This window comes from Carettochelys insculpta, chromosome 7, assembly GCF_033958435.1.
Source record: "Carettochelys insculpta isolate YL-2023 chromosome 7, ASM3395843v1, whole genome shotgun sequence".
Lineage (NCBI taxonomy): Eukaryota > Metazoa > Chordata > Testudines > Carettochelyidae > Carettochelys > Carettochelys insculpta.
The window spans coordinates 37,175,308-37,190,556 of NC_134143.1; the positions used below are offsets into that span (position 1 = coordinate 37,175,308).

Below are 15,249 nucleotides of genomic sequence, written 5' to 3' on the forward strand. Positions count from 1 at the left end.
TTCCTTTCAGACTTGCCTCTTCCACCTTGTTTAAGAATAATTATGGCTGATCAATATATAATTTTTATTCCTATACAAAGGAACAAAGGCAATTTGAAATTCAAGGGAACTAAATTTGTTGCCTGTAGAAGGAAGTACTGTCTATAATCAAACTGTAAAATGCAGAGCTTTCTCAGACCATTTTATGTGTGGTTTTAAAAGGAACTTTTTATGACCACTTAATAAAACATACAGTTATGTGCCAAGACAGTCAAATTTCATGCTGTTTGTCTGCAGAGAGCATAAGAGGATTCTGTTCCCCATTGTACAGCATTATACAGTAAACTTTTTTCATATCCAGCATTCTATCATTCAGAACTCTCAAATAAGTTGCATTTTAACCATCAGTAACTTTTAGCTATGTTTTCCATAAGTACAGTATAGTGAAAGTAAATACAAATAAATACAGTTTGTTTACAGTGTACAATGCTACCTTTGTAGGTAAATAAAGTACTCTACATATATTTTAGTTTGTTTCTCAATGTCTAATCTTGTTTTTCTTCAGTGTTATGCATTGAGAGGTATACTTCTCTATTATCCAGAATAATTGAATATCCAGCAACCTCCCAGTCCTGGGTCTGCTAGATACGAAAGAGTTTACTGTAGAATTAATCAGATACATTGTATGCATGGGTTTGAAGATGGGATGCTTTCTTGTGAAAGATCAAATGTAGAACAAGATATAGCCAATCTGGCAGGTTTGATAGACCAGTGATATGCTCTAAGTGTCTGCTTCACTAAAACACATGGAGGCGATTTGAGACCCGTATTCAAGGTAAAATAATGCTTCCACAACAACAAACTCTTTTATTTTACTGTGAAGAATTTTCTGCTGGGGTTGTGTGGGGAGGGAAAAATGGAGAAGGGCAACGTCTCCTATCTCATTTATGACTCTAAAGGAGGTTAATTCTGGTTAGAATCAGTTCCATGGGTGCTCTGAAGAAGCCCCAGTATTCAGGAGCCAGATTGCCAAGAAGGGGAAGCCAGTAAGATAGTTCCTGCCTCTGTTCATATAAGAAGACATTTTCTATATGATTCTGTGAATTATGGTGCCAGAGAGATTTACCCCTTTCCAACTCAGTGACTGCCCATCCTTTCCTGTTGTTGAGATGCTACAAAAAACAGTATATTTTACCTTTTATTTTTACAGGCTCTGCCTAGCTGGGGAATCCAAATTATGGGGTTAAAACCTAAAATATCTTATATACGACACATAAATACTGAATAAATAATAATTTGATATTGAAAATACTCTATATTAAGCTGAAAACACCCCCACAGATATTATACTCCAATAAAGTTGATTTTTGCATGTTAATTGAATCGTTGCTCTTTATGTAATTTATTTTATCTGACTTTGGAAATATGGAAAATATGCGTAAAAAACAGAATAAAATGTGAAAGCTTTGATTTTATATATATATATATATATATATATACAGCATTGCGTATACATATAGCAAATGACAGGAGTCCTCTGATCTATATACTATATATATGCTCTCTCTCCTTCTCTCCTATATAAGGAGAGCAAGACAGAGAGAGAGAGCATATATATGGTATATAGATCAGGAGGCTCCTGTCATTTATTCTGTTTAAATTTTTGTATACGGTAGTTCTGAACTGTTGTAATCATTGGGTGATTGCCCTTTACAAAGATTTTGAAGTGGTATAGCCTTAAAATAGAATTATAGCACAGAATCCTTGGATTTCATGACTTTATGTGGCCTTTTAATGTTTATCAGATGTCATTAGCAGATACTAACTTCTGTTGATGTTCTATTGAACATCATAATTTACTGAACCAGGAGATAAATGTTTCTTGAAATATGAAGTCAGTGGGCCAAATTCATCCCTGCAGTAACTCAATCAAATTAAATAGAATTTACATCAGGGCTAATTTACCAGTAATAGATATATACTATGAGGAGATGCATACGCCAAAAATATCTGGTTAAGAATATAAACATCACTATTTAAAACAAACATTTTAAAGAAATTATTTGCTCAGAAGAAAAGAGCATTAGCTGATGCCAGAGCACTTCAGGGTACTGAGAATTTCGGACTTCTGAACTGTTAATTTGGGGAAGCAGAGGTTGGAAGGTGAAAGAGTAAGAGGTTGGTGATACAAGTCACCATCCAGATCTTTTCAGCCAAATAGGAGAGGATTTTTTGTAATGTAATGATTTTAAATATACATAGGAAACAATAACATTTTCTAATGAACTGGCTTTACTTCCCTATTTTTAGAACATCAGTAAATGACATTTTAGCTGTAAGCATTACCATAAGATAAATGTGAATAATAATGATTTATTGTGAAAATCACGGTAAAGTCTGTTGCACTTTATTTTAATTAAATTCCTCTCCATCCTGATACCAGTTACAGTGTAGGTACTTGCCCTTCCTCATCCTCACAAATGAATTAGGGAGTTGAATTTATGCTCTAAATGTTGAGTAGGGCTGTTTTCCCCCTAAAAATACAAATATCTTTGCAGAAAGAGATTTTCACAATAAAAACAAAAACAAACAAAAAAAAGTTCGGGGTATCCAAATGGAAGTCTGAGGCTTGTTAGCCGCCCAGTTAGAAGGCTCTTAACAATTTCATTTTCTGCCTTGGCTCTCTACCTCCTGGAGTCTCAGGTTCCTTGCCTCACTTCCAAACCAAAGCCAGGAGGGTATAGTTTCTGCAGCCACCTGGAAGACTGTTACTTTCATTTTCTGCCTGTAGACAAAAGATAAAATTAACAAGACCTTTCCTGGTGGCTGTTATTTCAATTTTCCTGACAGATAATCAAATTTTTTCAACAAAACTGAAATTTTCATGAAGAAAGATTTTTTTTTTTTTAAAAAAGGGCATTTGGAAAATCATTCAACTGGAAAATCATTGACCAGCTCCTATGGTGATAAAGATATTACAAATCATAAAAATTAAGCTTTGTGGGAGACTTTATAAATATTTAAATTTAAATGTGACATTAATAAAAGTCAATAAACGAAGGGCTTTGCCAAGGTACCCAGTTTAAAATAGACTATCTGATGAAAAACAGTATTGTTAAAGCTTGATTAACCTCTTACTCAATTAAATGTAATTGCTAATCAATGTCTTATTATTTCATGATAATCTGGTTGTTTGGCAATTAATGCAGACTTGGATCCATGTTGGAGCTCTGGAATTCCATAATGAAAGAGGAAGTGATAGTTTCAGTTGTGTATCTTTCTCACAGCTCAGAGGATTGCCTTTATTTGAATACAAAACCAGGAATATTTGAGGAACTACTATATGACTAATATGACTACATATGTCAAACTCTATAATATAAAATATTTCTAACACACATTTATCCCCCTCCCCCCACATAACTTTCCAAAGGCGGCAAGCTGAATGTGCAAAGACAGCAAGAATCCAGATGGCCTTACCAGCTGGCAAACCATCAAGTAGTGCTGCGAATAACCTCTATGAAGAACTTGGTGACAGCACCATGTAAGTATTCATTGTGATTCATAACTAAAATTGTAAGTGAATCAAGCAATAACTGCATTTTTAAAATGTCAATTGTTACAGTGTTATTGAATAGACTTTTCGTGACAAGGTTATATTCCACAAATGACTTGGGCTTCTTAAAAATAAAGAAAATAAATAGAAGTAGACCCTCAGCTATACTTCAATGACCCAAAAGGGATATGATACAGGTTAAACAGCTGTGATTTCTCCATGTACATGGAACCTTCAGAGGAAGGTAAAGCTGTCTAAACAATAAATTGTAAAGCACACTGCCCTTCAGTGTTTCTGGGCCAGCACAGCAGCTCATAAGTGGCCATAACTGCTAAAAATCATTAAAACAGTCCTGAGGCTGCTCTTGTTTATGTCAAGGTTAGGTGGCTTGAAAAGTGGCAGATGTAGTGAACGCTATTCTAGCTTATTTGTGAAGTTGGTCCAAAATGTTGATTCTTCCAAGCTGCCAGCTGAATTAAACTTAATCAATGCCCATTTTCTAAAGATTTGTCAGCATAAAATTTGCCTCTGGATAATGTTTTTTCTTTGGAAGTCTGAGGTAAGTTGTGTTAAAATTAAATTATACACAATGGGACAATAGATTGTAAAAAATAAAAAAGTAGTTAAAGGAAAGCATCTTTTTTACCATTATATGTTGGTATATGTCTTGGGTCTTCTTTTCTAACTATAGGATATTACCAAGGTCTTTCTTCCACTAAGACCTTAAATTATTAACAAAGAGTGAATTATACTCATACACTGATGTAACATAATTATAGTTAAGGATCCCCAAGCAGAAGTTAACACAGTATGAACAGATCATAATTGCATAGTACAGGGAAATATTTACAATTACATAATTTTTTGCTAATAAGCTAATGTCAGCAAATACTTAATTCTGTATTATGTTAGAAGAATAAAATTAAGGTGAAAAGACAAAAGATAGTAGACATCATAAAGGATTTGGAGTGGTGTGCTGATACTATCAAGACTTGGCTGATTTTTGTTGTATTTTGAAATCATGGGTTTTTTCCTTTGGTCAGAGGAAATTAAATACACACATGCATACGTACACTAGCAGATGTACCCAGCATTATTTGGCTCTTTAACTGAAGTCATTGTGTGAAGTTAAATGAAAAATGTACATGTGATTTTCAATTATAGTATTTTTCAAACATGAACTAAAATGAAGGCTGGAGTGAGGTTCAGGGGTTAGAAGGGGCGAGGGTGGTTGGCTTAGGGCAGATGGTGAGGAAGTACGGGGGTTCAAGGTGGGGGTGCAGAAGTCTCGGCAGGTGGAAGGTGCAGAAGTTAAGGCAGGAGGCTCACGGCATGGTGCTGGGAGGTGTCAGGGGGATTATTGGGTTTGCACATGACAGAAAGATTGGTGCTGATCTGATGATGGCTCCTCTCATGGGAATGCGGTAGTGCTCCCCAGGCAGTGGCACCTCCTAAGGGGCCTGGGTCTGTGCTGCCCAGCCAGCAACCCCTCCTGGGAAGCCCACTTCCAAAGCAATGCACTTGTCAGATGGGGGCTGGGGCTCTGCAGGCAGGCCCCATCTTCTAGCTGCTTCTCTGACCTGCAGCCCGTCAGGCAAGGAGGGAACAGCATTCTGGGGACAACCCACAGACTGCTGCTGCTCCTGCTGGCTGGTACCTGCTCCATGCGAGTCTTTGCTTGGGGCACTAGCACAGCTGTCCTGCAGGCCTGTTGGGGGTGATGGTATTCTGCAGGCTGGCTCTGGCCTCCTCTGTGCTCCCCACTCTGAAGCTAGTCTAGAGGAGATGGTGCTTTGGAGGCTGTCCCCGGCCTCCAGCAGCCCCCTCCATCTTCTAGCCTGTTTCATGGGGTGCTCTAGGGCCAGAAAGACATATGCAAAGATATTTGAGCTATTAAAACATAACTATAGCAAGTCAAAGAGTATCTTTACTACAGTATGTTTTAAATTTTGATTATTTAAAGATAATCTCTGATTTCCAAATGTTTTGGGTTGAATTACTCATTAAAATAGAAGTAGTTTCTCCTCTAAAGTTAACCATTGATTTTTTTTCCTACTTGCCATTTTTTACCTATGAATTGTTACTGTCTGGCTAGCTGAAAAAAAAAGAAATATGTTTCACAGAAATACAAGATGTGGCATTTAAGAGCTTATTGTGTGTGAATTGTAGATCTTTGATCTAGGTGGGACTACTCAAGTGTTTATAATTAAATCCATGTTCAGGTACTTTGCTGTATCAAGACCCTGGTTCCTTAAAGTTTCACATCATTCCCATTCAGTTACAGGAAGACTTCTATTCGTTTTACCAGAAGTTGGATTGGACTGGTTATAAATGGGCATCAGAAGCTTTGTATGTCTGCATTCTCCAGGCTAATTAATGAACTTTTTGCCAGACTAAGACTGAGCCTTAGTGTTTCTGGATAAAATTTGCACCTATTAAGTTTTGCATAAGCAAAATTGGTTGTAGATGCAAATCTGGATACTTGCATTTCTTCTGATTTAGAGAAGTATTTGCTCAAATATATACCAGCACTTCAGCTAAAAGAATAAATTAAGCAAACACAGATTTTTTCCACATAAAAGGTACACTATCTATGGAAAAATATGTATAAAAATAAGCTAGTGGAAAAATGACAGATAGATATTTCCACAATATTGAAAGATTGATCAAGGGATCACTAGTGAAAGATAGAGTAATGGAAAAATGATGTAAGTCAGTGCACTTAATAATTCTAAAGAGAGAATGTATTTTAATAAAATTTAAATAAAGGTTTACCAGAAATCTTTGGAGTTTTAACTGAATCCAATATTTGCCTTAAAGCAACAATTTATCTCAGAAAATCAATCTTCAGGGGAAAATACAATAGAATATTGTACACTTGTCTTCAGTTTGCAGATGAAGCAATACTCCATCTAAATTGCTATTGTACAGTATAGTCTTGAGCATCACTTCATTATTTCTTCTCAATTATTTCTTAAATCTGCAACAGTTTTCTTAAGTATCAAATAATGGAAATTAAAGAAGATTGAAAAAACTTGTCTGGTTTTTTCATGTCTTTCTGTAATTGTCCTGTGCCAAATATTTTCTTTCTATAGCGCTGCCTTATGTCTTGTTTTCTTTGCTTTTTGTTTTGTTTTTGTTTTGGTGGAAAGATAAGTGAAACTAAACTTCTTTTGTTTTAAATCTGTCTCATATCTCATGCCTTTCTTTCTTTCTCCATCTTTGGATACATAGGCATCAGTAAGTAAACTTACTTCCTTATGCATAATGTTTGTAGCCAGTAGAAATGGTAGCTGATTCTTTTATGCTTAGCTTATGTTAAAATATAATTAATCATCATTAATTAGCTTTAATTTTACAATAGTGTACTACTTGGAAGACATTTACTTTTAAGGGAAAAGATTTGTGAATCTCTTTACGTTTCCCTTAACTTTTTTTTAGGATGTAAAATTTAAATAAACTGTAATTACTGAGTTTGAGTAGTATTATTTCGAAGTACATCTAGCCTCATCACCTATACTTTGTGATTGGTGCTCTCCCGACACCTAAAGCAGATTGATAGGTAAACAGGTTTCTCAGCTTGTACTCAATCAGAACCTTTTAATCCATTACCCGTAATTCCCTTTTAGGTAGCCATCACTGCTCTAGCTTGCAGAAATATGACTTTAAATCAAACTGGAGTAGTTCTTCATTGGAACAAAGAGAGAAAAGATTGTTCTGCAAAAGTTTCATCCTAGAATCATCCATTAGTACTTTCTTATTAAGTGAAGACCTTTCAAAATAGTCTAGCAATCAAGCAGCTCTTCAAATATTCCATTCTCATCCATATCAAGGATATATCAGCTTGTATGTGCTGTGTATTTTGAAGGGAAGTGGATCTTCCTTTAACTTCAGGAGTCATGGATTTTTCCAGTCATTGCATTTGAAAATTCGTGTGATCACTAAAATGACTCAGGAATCTTGGTCCATGTGTGTCAAAGAATATTATTTTAAAATAAGTTAATGATGTCAAATAACACTGGAAATCCCCACTATCAAATACTCGCCAAATACTGACACTATTGGAAATGTAGCACTCTTCTGTCTAAGGGATAGCTTCTGAGATGCTTTCTGTTTCCCAGTGTCCTCTGATGCAGTGGGGAGAGTAGCCCATTTTACATGCGACACATACTTCCTAATGCTTGTCATCCCTATTCCATGGGCCCAGTTTCTTTTGGAAGAAAGATAATTGGAGATACACATCTCTTAGAGCTGGAAAGGACCTTGGGAGGTCATCTAGTCCAGTCCCCTTCTCTCTCAGCAGGACCAAGTACCATCCCTGATATCTATTTGCCCCAATCCCTAAATGGTCTCCTCAAGGATTGAGCTCACAACCCTGGTTTTAGCAGGCCAATGCTCAAACCACAGAGCTATCCCAAGTGTATGTGAAAAGCCCTTATGTCACATGAAATGATCCCTATCTCTTGAGCAACTTTATATAACTGCTCTAGCTGTAATGTAGAGCTAATTGATATTCACATAGAACTGTAGCCTGGTAGGGTTTAGAATAATTTAGCTATCCTATCCCACTATACATGAAAATTCTAAAAATGTAATTTGTGTTATAGCAAAACTATTTTAGAAATATATTTAATTTTCTAGACTATTTTTAGGACTCCACTTTTAAAGGTACATCCGTTAGTTAAAATTGGTATGTCTGTACCCGACAGAGAGAGAAACCTGAAAGCTCTAATAACATTACAATGGTAAACTGTGGACAACAGTGTTCCTTCTATTTTTTATCTATCCATGGGCAGAATACATTTTGTTATATGCACCAAGGCATGTGTGGATGTGTACTACCAATACAAACACATGCTGCCCACTGTGGGTGGCTGTGGATGCTCTGCTAATCAACTGGGCTGCATCTGAATCTCCCCTGGATGGCTGCCCAAGCACTCAGTTTAGAGGGAGCTCTGGTGGGCAGTGTTAAAAATGTAATTCTGCTGTTATTTGAGTGGTGTAAATACTAAGTCTTCATATTTCCATTCTGGGTTGCATAAATGTTGTTTAACCTAGCTGTTACTAACATGATATATGGAAAAGTCTATTCAAGTGTTTGTTTAGATCACTGTATAAGGGGATATAATTGAAAGAAAAATGTGATTATTTCCAAGGATAGGAAAGATGTGGTTAAGGTTAAAATTAATTTATGTAGTTCAAACCTTGTTTAATTAATCTTTTCCTGATAACCTTTTCCTCTAGAGAAGATGCAAAAGTAAATGTCTTGCCTCAGTAGACTTTTGTAAATATTTTGTGTCACAGTATGTTAGAAGTAATGCTCTGGCACGAATTCACATCATAAATTCATTTTTTCTCATGAAGATCTATGTATATGCATGTTTCCTTACATGTGATTATCTTCTTTTCTTTCAAGTCTTTTTCTTCTCTACCATTTCCAACAAAGCAGGGGAAAAAAGTCAGTCTTAGAAGAAGGAGATCGTCAAAGAGTAATAAGCAGCTTTGCTTCACGTGCTATTGAGGCTCACAAGCAGTCTAATATCAATGGATTGTTGAACAATAATCTCCCCAAATCTGCAAGTAATATTACATTTTTATCTGATGAGAACCCACTAACAACTCAGAACCCTTTGTATATGGAAGGTGTTGTTCAAGGTTCTCCCAGTTCTTCATTGCTACGGAAGAGGAAAGATGCTTTAGACAGTCTTTCACATAGAAGATTAGCATTGAAAGATGCCCTTTTGGGTTGTCCTTTGGAAGGCATTCACCGGGCATGGACATTACCAATTCGTATTACTAGGAGACATATGTCTGATGTTCTAAGCAGGCCAGTTATCATGGACCCAGTGCAGTGGCAACAGGAAAGACTCAAAGAAGAGAGTGAAAGAACTGACAATCATCACAGCAGGGGTGAAATTAGCAGTCCAATATTTAAAAAAATTATTGGCACCAAATTAACTGTAAAAGAGAAGGCAAGACAGTTTGAGCAACAGGCTTTGCAGGAAATGAAACAAATGAAATCCTATGATATGAAATGTTCACGTTCCCCAACACACAGCAACTACCACCAAGAAGTAGAAAACATAGTAGAGTTGTCTCCTGAATGTCTACTTGCTTCTCCAAGGCATCACTCTCCTCCTTGCTCTTCTTTGACACTTTCTACTGAAACAGTTGAATTTCAATCACTTGAGGTTCCTTCGGTAATCATCACTCATCATGACTGTCCTGAAGAACTTTCTCCTCCACCAACTCACAAACCAACTCCTCCTTCTTTTAGGATAAAGAGACCAGTGCGTCAGAATTTTCTGGCTGCTCAGACCAAAGTGGAATTGAGAGAAAACATTCCAGATCCACCCAAAACTCCCCCTCCTCCACCTCCCATGCCACCTCCTCCTCTTCCAGCTCCTCCTCCCTTGCTACCACAATCTCCATCTCTTCCCACCATTTCTCTAACCTTGTCCTCCTCATCTCTGTTAAGTACCCAGCACCTGTCCCCTGACAAACAGCCAACGGTATCATCACAGGCCATGGCACCAGAACCACCTCCTCACAGGGAGTTGAAAGGGATTCTTAAAAATATTCACAACTTAGCAGATATTGAAAAATCTGTGGCCAACATGTACAGTCAAATAGACAAAAATCACATTCTACCCAAGCACATATCCAAGCTTAAACCAGCTGCAGCTCCAGAAGTGCCACCTACAGAAACTGTTGCTGAATACAGCCAGCAGAATGGCAACTTGAGCTGTATAGTTGAGGAACTTGAAAAGCGATTTCCATCCCAGTCCACTGCATTATAAAATTGTAGTTGATTTTTATGTAGGTTATATTTTTCATGACACAATTGTCACAGTTCATGTTATCTGCCTCATATGTTCCACAGTTAAAATACTTCAACATTAATAGAAGAAATCAGACTTTTTTTTCTAGTTTGCTGTATATTGCTATTTGTTCTTGATGCTAAACCTAAAGTACATTTTCTTTGCGTGATCACTTAAGACTTTGTAATTCATAAGGTAGTTCTGTCCAGAGTTAATTTTACTGTTTTATTCTGTTGATATATTTTCTGTCTGCCTGCAAAAATTTCATGGGGAAAAGTGTCCATTTAAAACCGATGAGCTGTATGTAGTAGGCATATGTTAGCTCTGCTTTATGCTAAACATTCTGCCTTGTTTTGTCACAAGGGTACTCTCGTATTGTAGGTTATGTCAATAAGCAAGGCAATTATCCTGAAATACTGAAGGTATCTCTTGCTTTACCCATAAAATGTACATTATGGTAGAACTCTAATTTTACCATAAAATGTTAGATGTCACAGAAATTCAAATGATGGTAGAAAACAGACTCAGTAATAAGAAGACAAAGTTATTCCAACAATGTATCATGTCATTCTATAGAAGTTTGTATAGCATTCTTCTCTAGTGAGGTGCTTTCATCTCACTGTTGTCCTGGTAGGTTCGAAAAACGGTTTTCTATATATCTGTCAGTCAACCTTATTGTTCTCCTTTCTGTTATCTACATTATGTCTTTCATTGTTTCCTTTATTCTGAAACTTCATATTGTGGGTCTTCACTTTTGTAGACCATTTAATGTAAAATCTGGTTATTAATTTGCTTGTTCATATTAATTAGGTATAACTTTAATTATATTTGTATTAACTTAAAGTACTCCATCAATAACAGTTTTGATTACCTTCAGATGTAACAATCACTCTGATCAGTGTCATCAGGGAAAGGTTTTTATAAATTTCTGTGAAAGATGTATATAGAATGGGCAACTAATTTAAATTAAACCCACATTTTAATATGTTGCTTACATTAAATTAACGTGTCCAATAAAACAAATGGTAAGTAAAAGGAGATTTGGCATGAAAAGAGAATGCAAGTTTAGCTCAGGTATCAGTTTTATTTTTCATTTTTGCCAAAATCCTTGATAATCATGTTATGTAAAAAGTGTCAACTTAAATTAAAGGCATTGGGGTGAGGAGCAGGTACGTAAAGAAAACTACAATAAAAACTTAAAAAAAAACTTAAAACCTTTCCATGAGAAAATATTATCCATTCTAAGCAAAAAAGTAATTATAATGTTACTTAACTAACTGACTCAAAATAGCCAGCTTTTCCCACGGTACTTGGTTTTCTTTTCTTTTCTTTTCTTTTCTTTTCTTTTCTTTTCACTGCAGCTGGGATACATACGGATGATTCAATCAGAAATTGCTGAAGGTATTTTCCCTTTCTTTTTTTTTGTCCCAGAGCCAAACTTTGTGATCTTCATCACATAAATTCAATTTCTACATTTGAAATACTCTCTGCCCAATATAGTCTCCTTTCATAGTAGATAAGATTTTTAGATCCAACATATGTAATGAATAACAATAGCAAAATATGTAGGTAACATGATAATCAATTTTTGCTTGAATAGAGGTTTAATGTTTTGTAGGGTTCAAGTGTTACCTGTGGCACTACATTATCAGTGAACATTATTACAAATGCAGCACCAGCAGCAGATTTTCACTCACAGACAATCACACAACAAGCAAAGGACCTTCTAATGTTTAAATTTAAAATAGATGTGTACCAGTAATTCAAGATATGTCACTGGAGTAATCCACAGCATGCAGCTGGCATTTCCAGAATACCAGATATTCCAGAACTATAGGAATGGCAGGAGAGCACCCGCTCTGTGTGTGACCCTGCCACAAGAGTTTGTCCAAGGTCACGCCAGGCAGGGTGGAGTGATGTGCTCTTCAGAATACTGCATGATACTGCATGAAGCTGCATGTGGTTTTACATCAGCATGGTCTGGGACAAACAAAACAAAGGCAGGACCGTCCATTTTAAAACTGGTTTAATGACCTGCTGTACATGATTGCAGTGCTTTGCATTTGGTCAAATGGATAGGCTGCACTACAGTAGTGTACCAAGTAGATCTGAAATCCCAATTCAGCAAAGATTAAGTGCTTAACTTTATGCACTGAGCAGTGCAAGTGATTTCAGTGGAACTAGTCACAGTGCACAAGCTTAAGCACATGTCTTTGCAGAATCAGAGCTTTAATTCATTTATTTGAAGCATATTATATGGATAAAAATGGCCTGTTCTGCAGAATTACCCATATATTCCATTGAAGTCTATGCGAGCTGCAGATGCTCAGTATTTTGAAAATCATATAAAAGTAAATTTCTCCAAAATTTTTAGATGATAATTGTGTGTGACCTTCCTTAATCTCCTCCCCCGCACCCCAGATTAATCCTGTTAGATTTAAAAGAATCCTTAGGAGAAATCATACCACATTAACTAGTTTTTCACCTACATGTGACACTTTCTTCATTTTTTTGAGAACCCTCCTTAATACTAAAAGTTTTAATGTTTGGAGGTTTTTTATTTGTGTTAATTTTCACTAGAATAAATTGTGTGAAACCTTGGTTGCTTGGTTGTTGGTTGTTGGTACTAGCTGGCAATATACTCTAGTGTATTTTTCTGTCCTAGTCCTTTTTGAAAAATGACTTTTTTTTACAGTTCCAGAACTGTGTGATGATAAAGTGGTAACTAGAGCAGTAGGAAGCACAAGTGCCTTGCTGTCCCCTGCCATCCTTTTGGTAGGGATTTCTGATTAGATTATAAAGTCTTTTGGGGCAGGGTCTTTATCTTACAGTGTATTTTTGCAGCACTTAGCACAAAGGAGCCTCAGTCTCACGTGAGGAATTTGTGTGCTACTGTAATACACGATACATTTCTGAAAAGTCTCTAAAACAAATCTGAAAGACTTTGAAAATCAAGGTTGTTATTGCCATTAACTTAATTATCGTGATCGCTGATTTGGTTCATTAGGGTCAACTGCACACTGGATATGTGGCCTGTATTTGCTCTTTATCAAACCATCTTCACTATATTTAGATTTAATTGAACAAGTGAATTGATTTGTAAGGACTAACACTTTCTTCAGTACCAGATAAAAGTGGTTCTGGAGTTTGTCCAATACTCAAAGGTGGTTTCTGGCTTCATCATCCTCATAACAGCTCTCACCACTCTAAATTTGTTTTTTTTTCGTGCTTAAAATATTTAAAACACAATCATAGTCTATCAATTGTTTTCAAATTCTGATATAGTTAAATAGCTATCAACAGCATGTTGTTGGTAAGAAATACTAATTGTCTGACTACTGGTCATTTGGATGAGAAATGGCTATTTATTACACATTTAGATAAATTCTGTGTTGATGGCTTTGAACTGAGTGAAAACTTTTATCGCAAAAGAAACAACTAAATAAAATAATTCCCAATTCTAATGTCTACTTACAGTGCTTTTGATCTTTCTTTTACCTTTAATACAAGAATAAATATAAAATATCTTAAACAAAATAAAACATTCAGAAGAATTAAAGCAGATAGATAACTGCTGAGAAAGGCAATTCATAATACCTTCAAATTCCAGGAGCAATATAGACCAGTGGAAGGTATGCCATTTGTGCAAGTATCTTCATTTTCACAGTAATCTTGTTGTGTATGTTATGGCATTAGCATACTTCATCATTCATACTCTTTCTCTTGGGTTTTTTTTTTAACTTAATTGAGGGTATCTGTCAGATTGAAAGTCAGGAAACCAGATTGTCCCAACATTATTACAGATCATTTGGTGGAGATATTTTTAAATTATTTAATGGGAATGAAATATGTAGTTTCACCTGGGACTTTCCTATTGTGTGGAATCTTATAGTACAGGGTGAAATACCAAGAGAAATGAAAGTTAATAGAAAGCTTTGCCTCTTTTACTGAAAGTATCAGACCTTGATAGTAGAGGAACATTATGTGCACCTCTCAGACATCTTGTTTATGAAATGTGGGTTTATTCCCAGCAAATTGAATTAAAAGTAAATATGTATTAACTTTTATTACATGCACTTTTAATCTGCAGTGTATTGAGCACTCAAGAGCAATTAAGTATAATAGGATTGCTTATCCTGCTTTCAACTCAGTACCTTCGATTTCCAGATATTATTGTACAGGTTGAATTTCTCTAGTCCAGCACCTTTGGGGCCTGACCTGTCCTGAATGAGAGAATTTACCAAACCAGGAGTAGTCAATATAATCTAGGAGCATTACCTACAGTTCCAAGTGCTTCCTGGGCTCTTAAAAGACATTTAGAGGTAAAGTAGAGCTAAAGCACAGAACACTGAGAGCCAGGACAGATGGCTGCAAACTAACTTTATGGGACCACTGGAAACTGGGCCACGCCCAGGATAAGTGATTGTCCGATTACCTAAAATCATGCCAGATTACGGATGTTGCTGGGTGACAGTGCCAGATTAGAGATGCTTAACCTGTAGGCTAAAAGGAAACCCAATACAGTATTGTTCAAGTTGGCCCTGAAACGTCATAGATAAATCATCTTTTGGTGATAAAACTTCATTTCTTTACTTTCTTATTGTAAGAAGAACTGTTATAATTCACCCTGATAACATGTGCAAAATACTAATACAAAAGCTTTACAAATAGTCATATTAAAGATTGAGAGCTTCCATTCTGTTCTTTACTTTTTGCTCAACTATAATTAACTGGGTTTCCTAGTCTGATGTCTATGAACTAATTTCCACACTTTTGAGCACCACTAACATTATTAATGGAAATTAACAATAGAAGCACAGGACCAAATTCTAGCAAACCCTGCCTGGGTGCAGAAAGCCCAAAATCAAAATAAAAGCATTGTGTCTATTTAGG

General features: G+C 36.0%; 1 protein-coding gene across 1 annotated transcript in view; it reads left to right on the plus strand.

Moving 5' to 3' along the window:
- The window catches only part of PCDH15 (protocadherin related 15), a 695,579-nt gene that overhangs the window by 664,034 nt on the left and 16,296 nt on the right, over window positions 1–15,249 (plus strand). Inside the window, exons 31-35 of the mRNA XM_074999591.1 lie at window positions 3,413–3,523; window positions 8,952–9,825; window positions 10,042–10,282; window positions 10,720–10,778; window positions 11,975–12,114. Of these exons, the coding sequence (XP_074855692.1) occupies window positions 3,413–3,523; window positions 8,952–9,825; window positions 10,042–10,282; window positions 10,720–10,778; window positions 11,975–12,114 (1,425 nt within the window). The remainder of the gene's footprint in view (window positions 1–3,412; window positions 3,524–8,951; window positions 9,826–10,041; window positions 10,283–10,719; window positions 10,779–11,974; window positions 12,115–15,249) is intronic.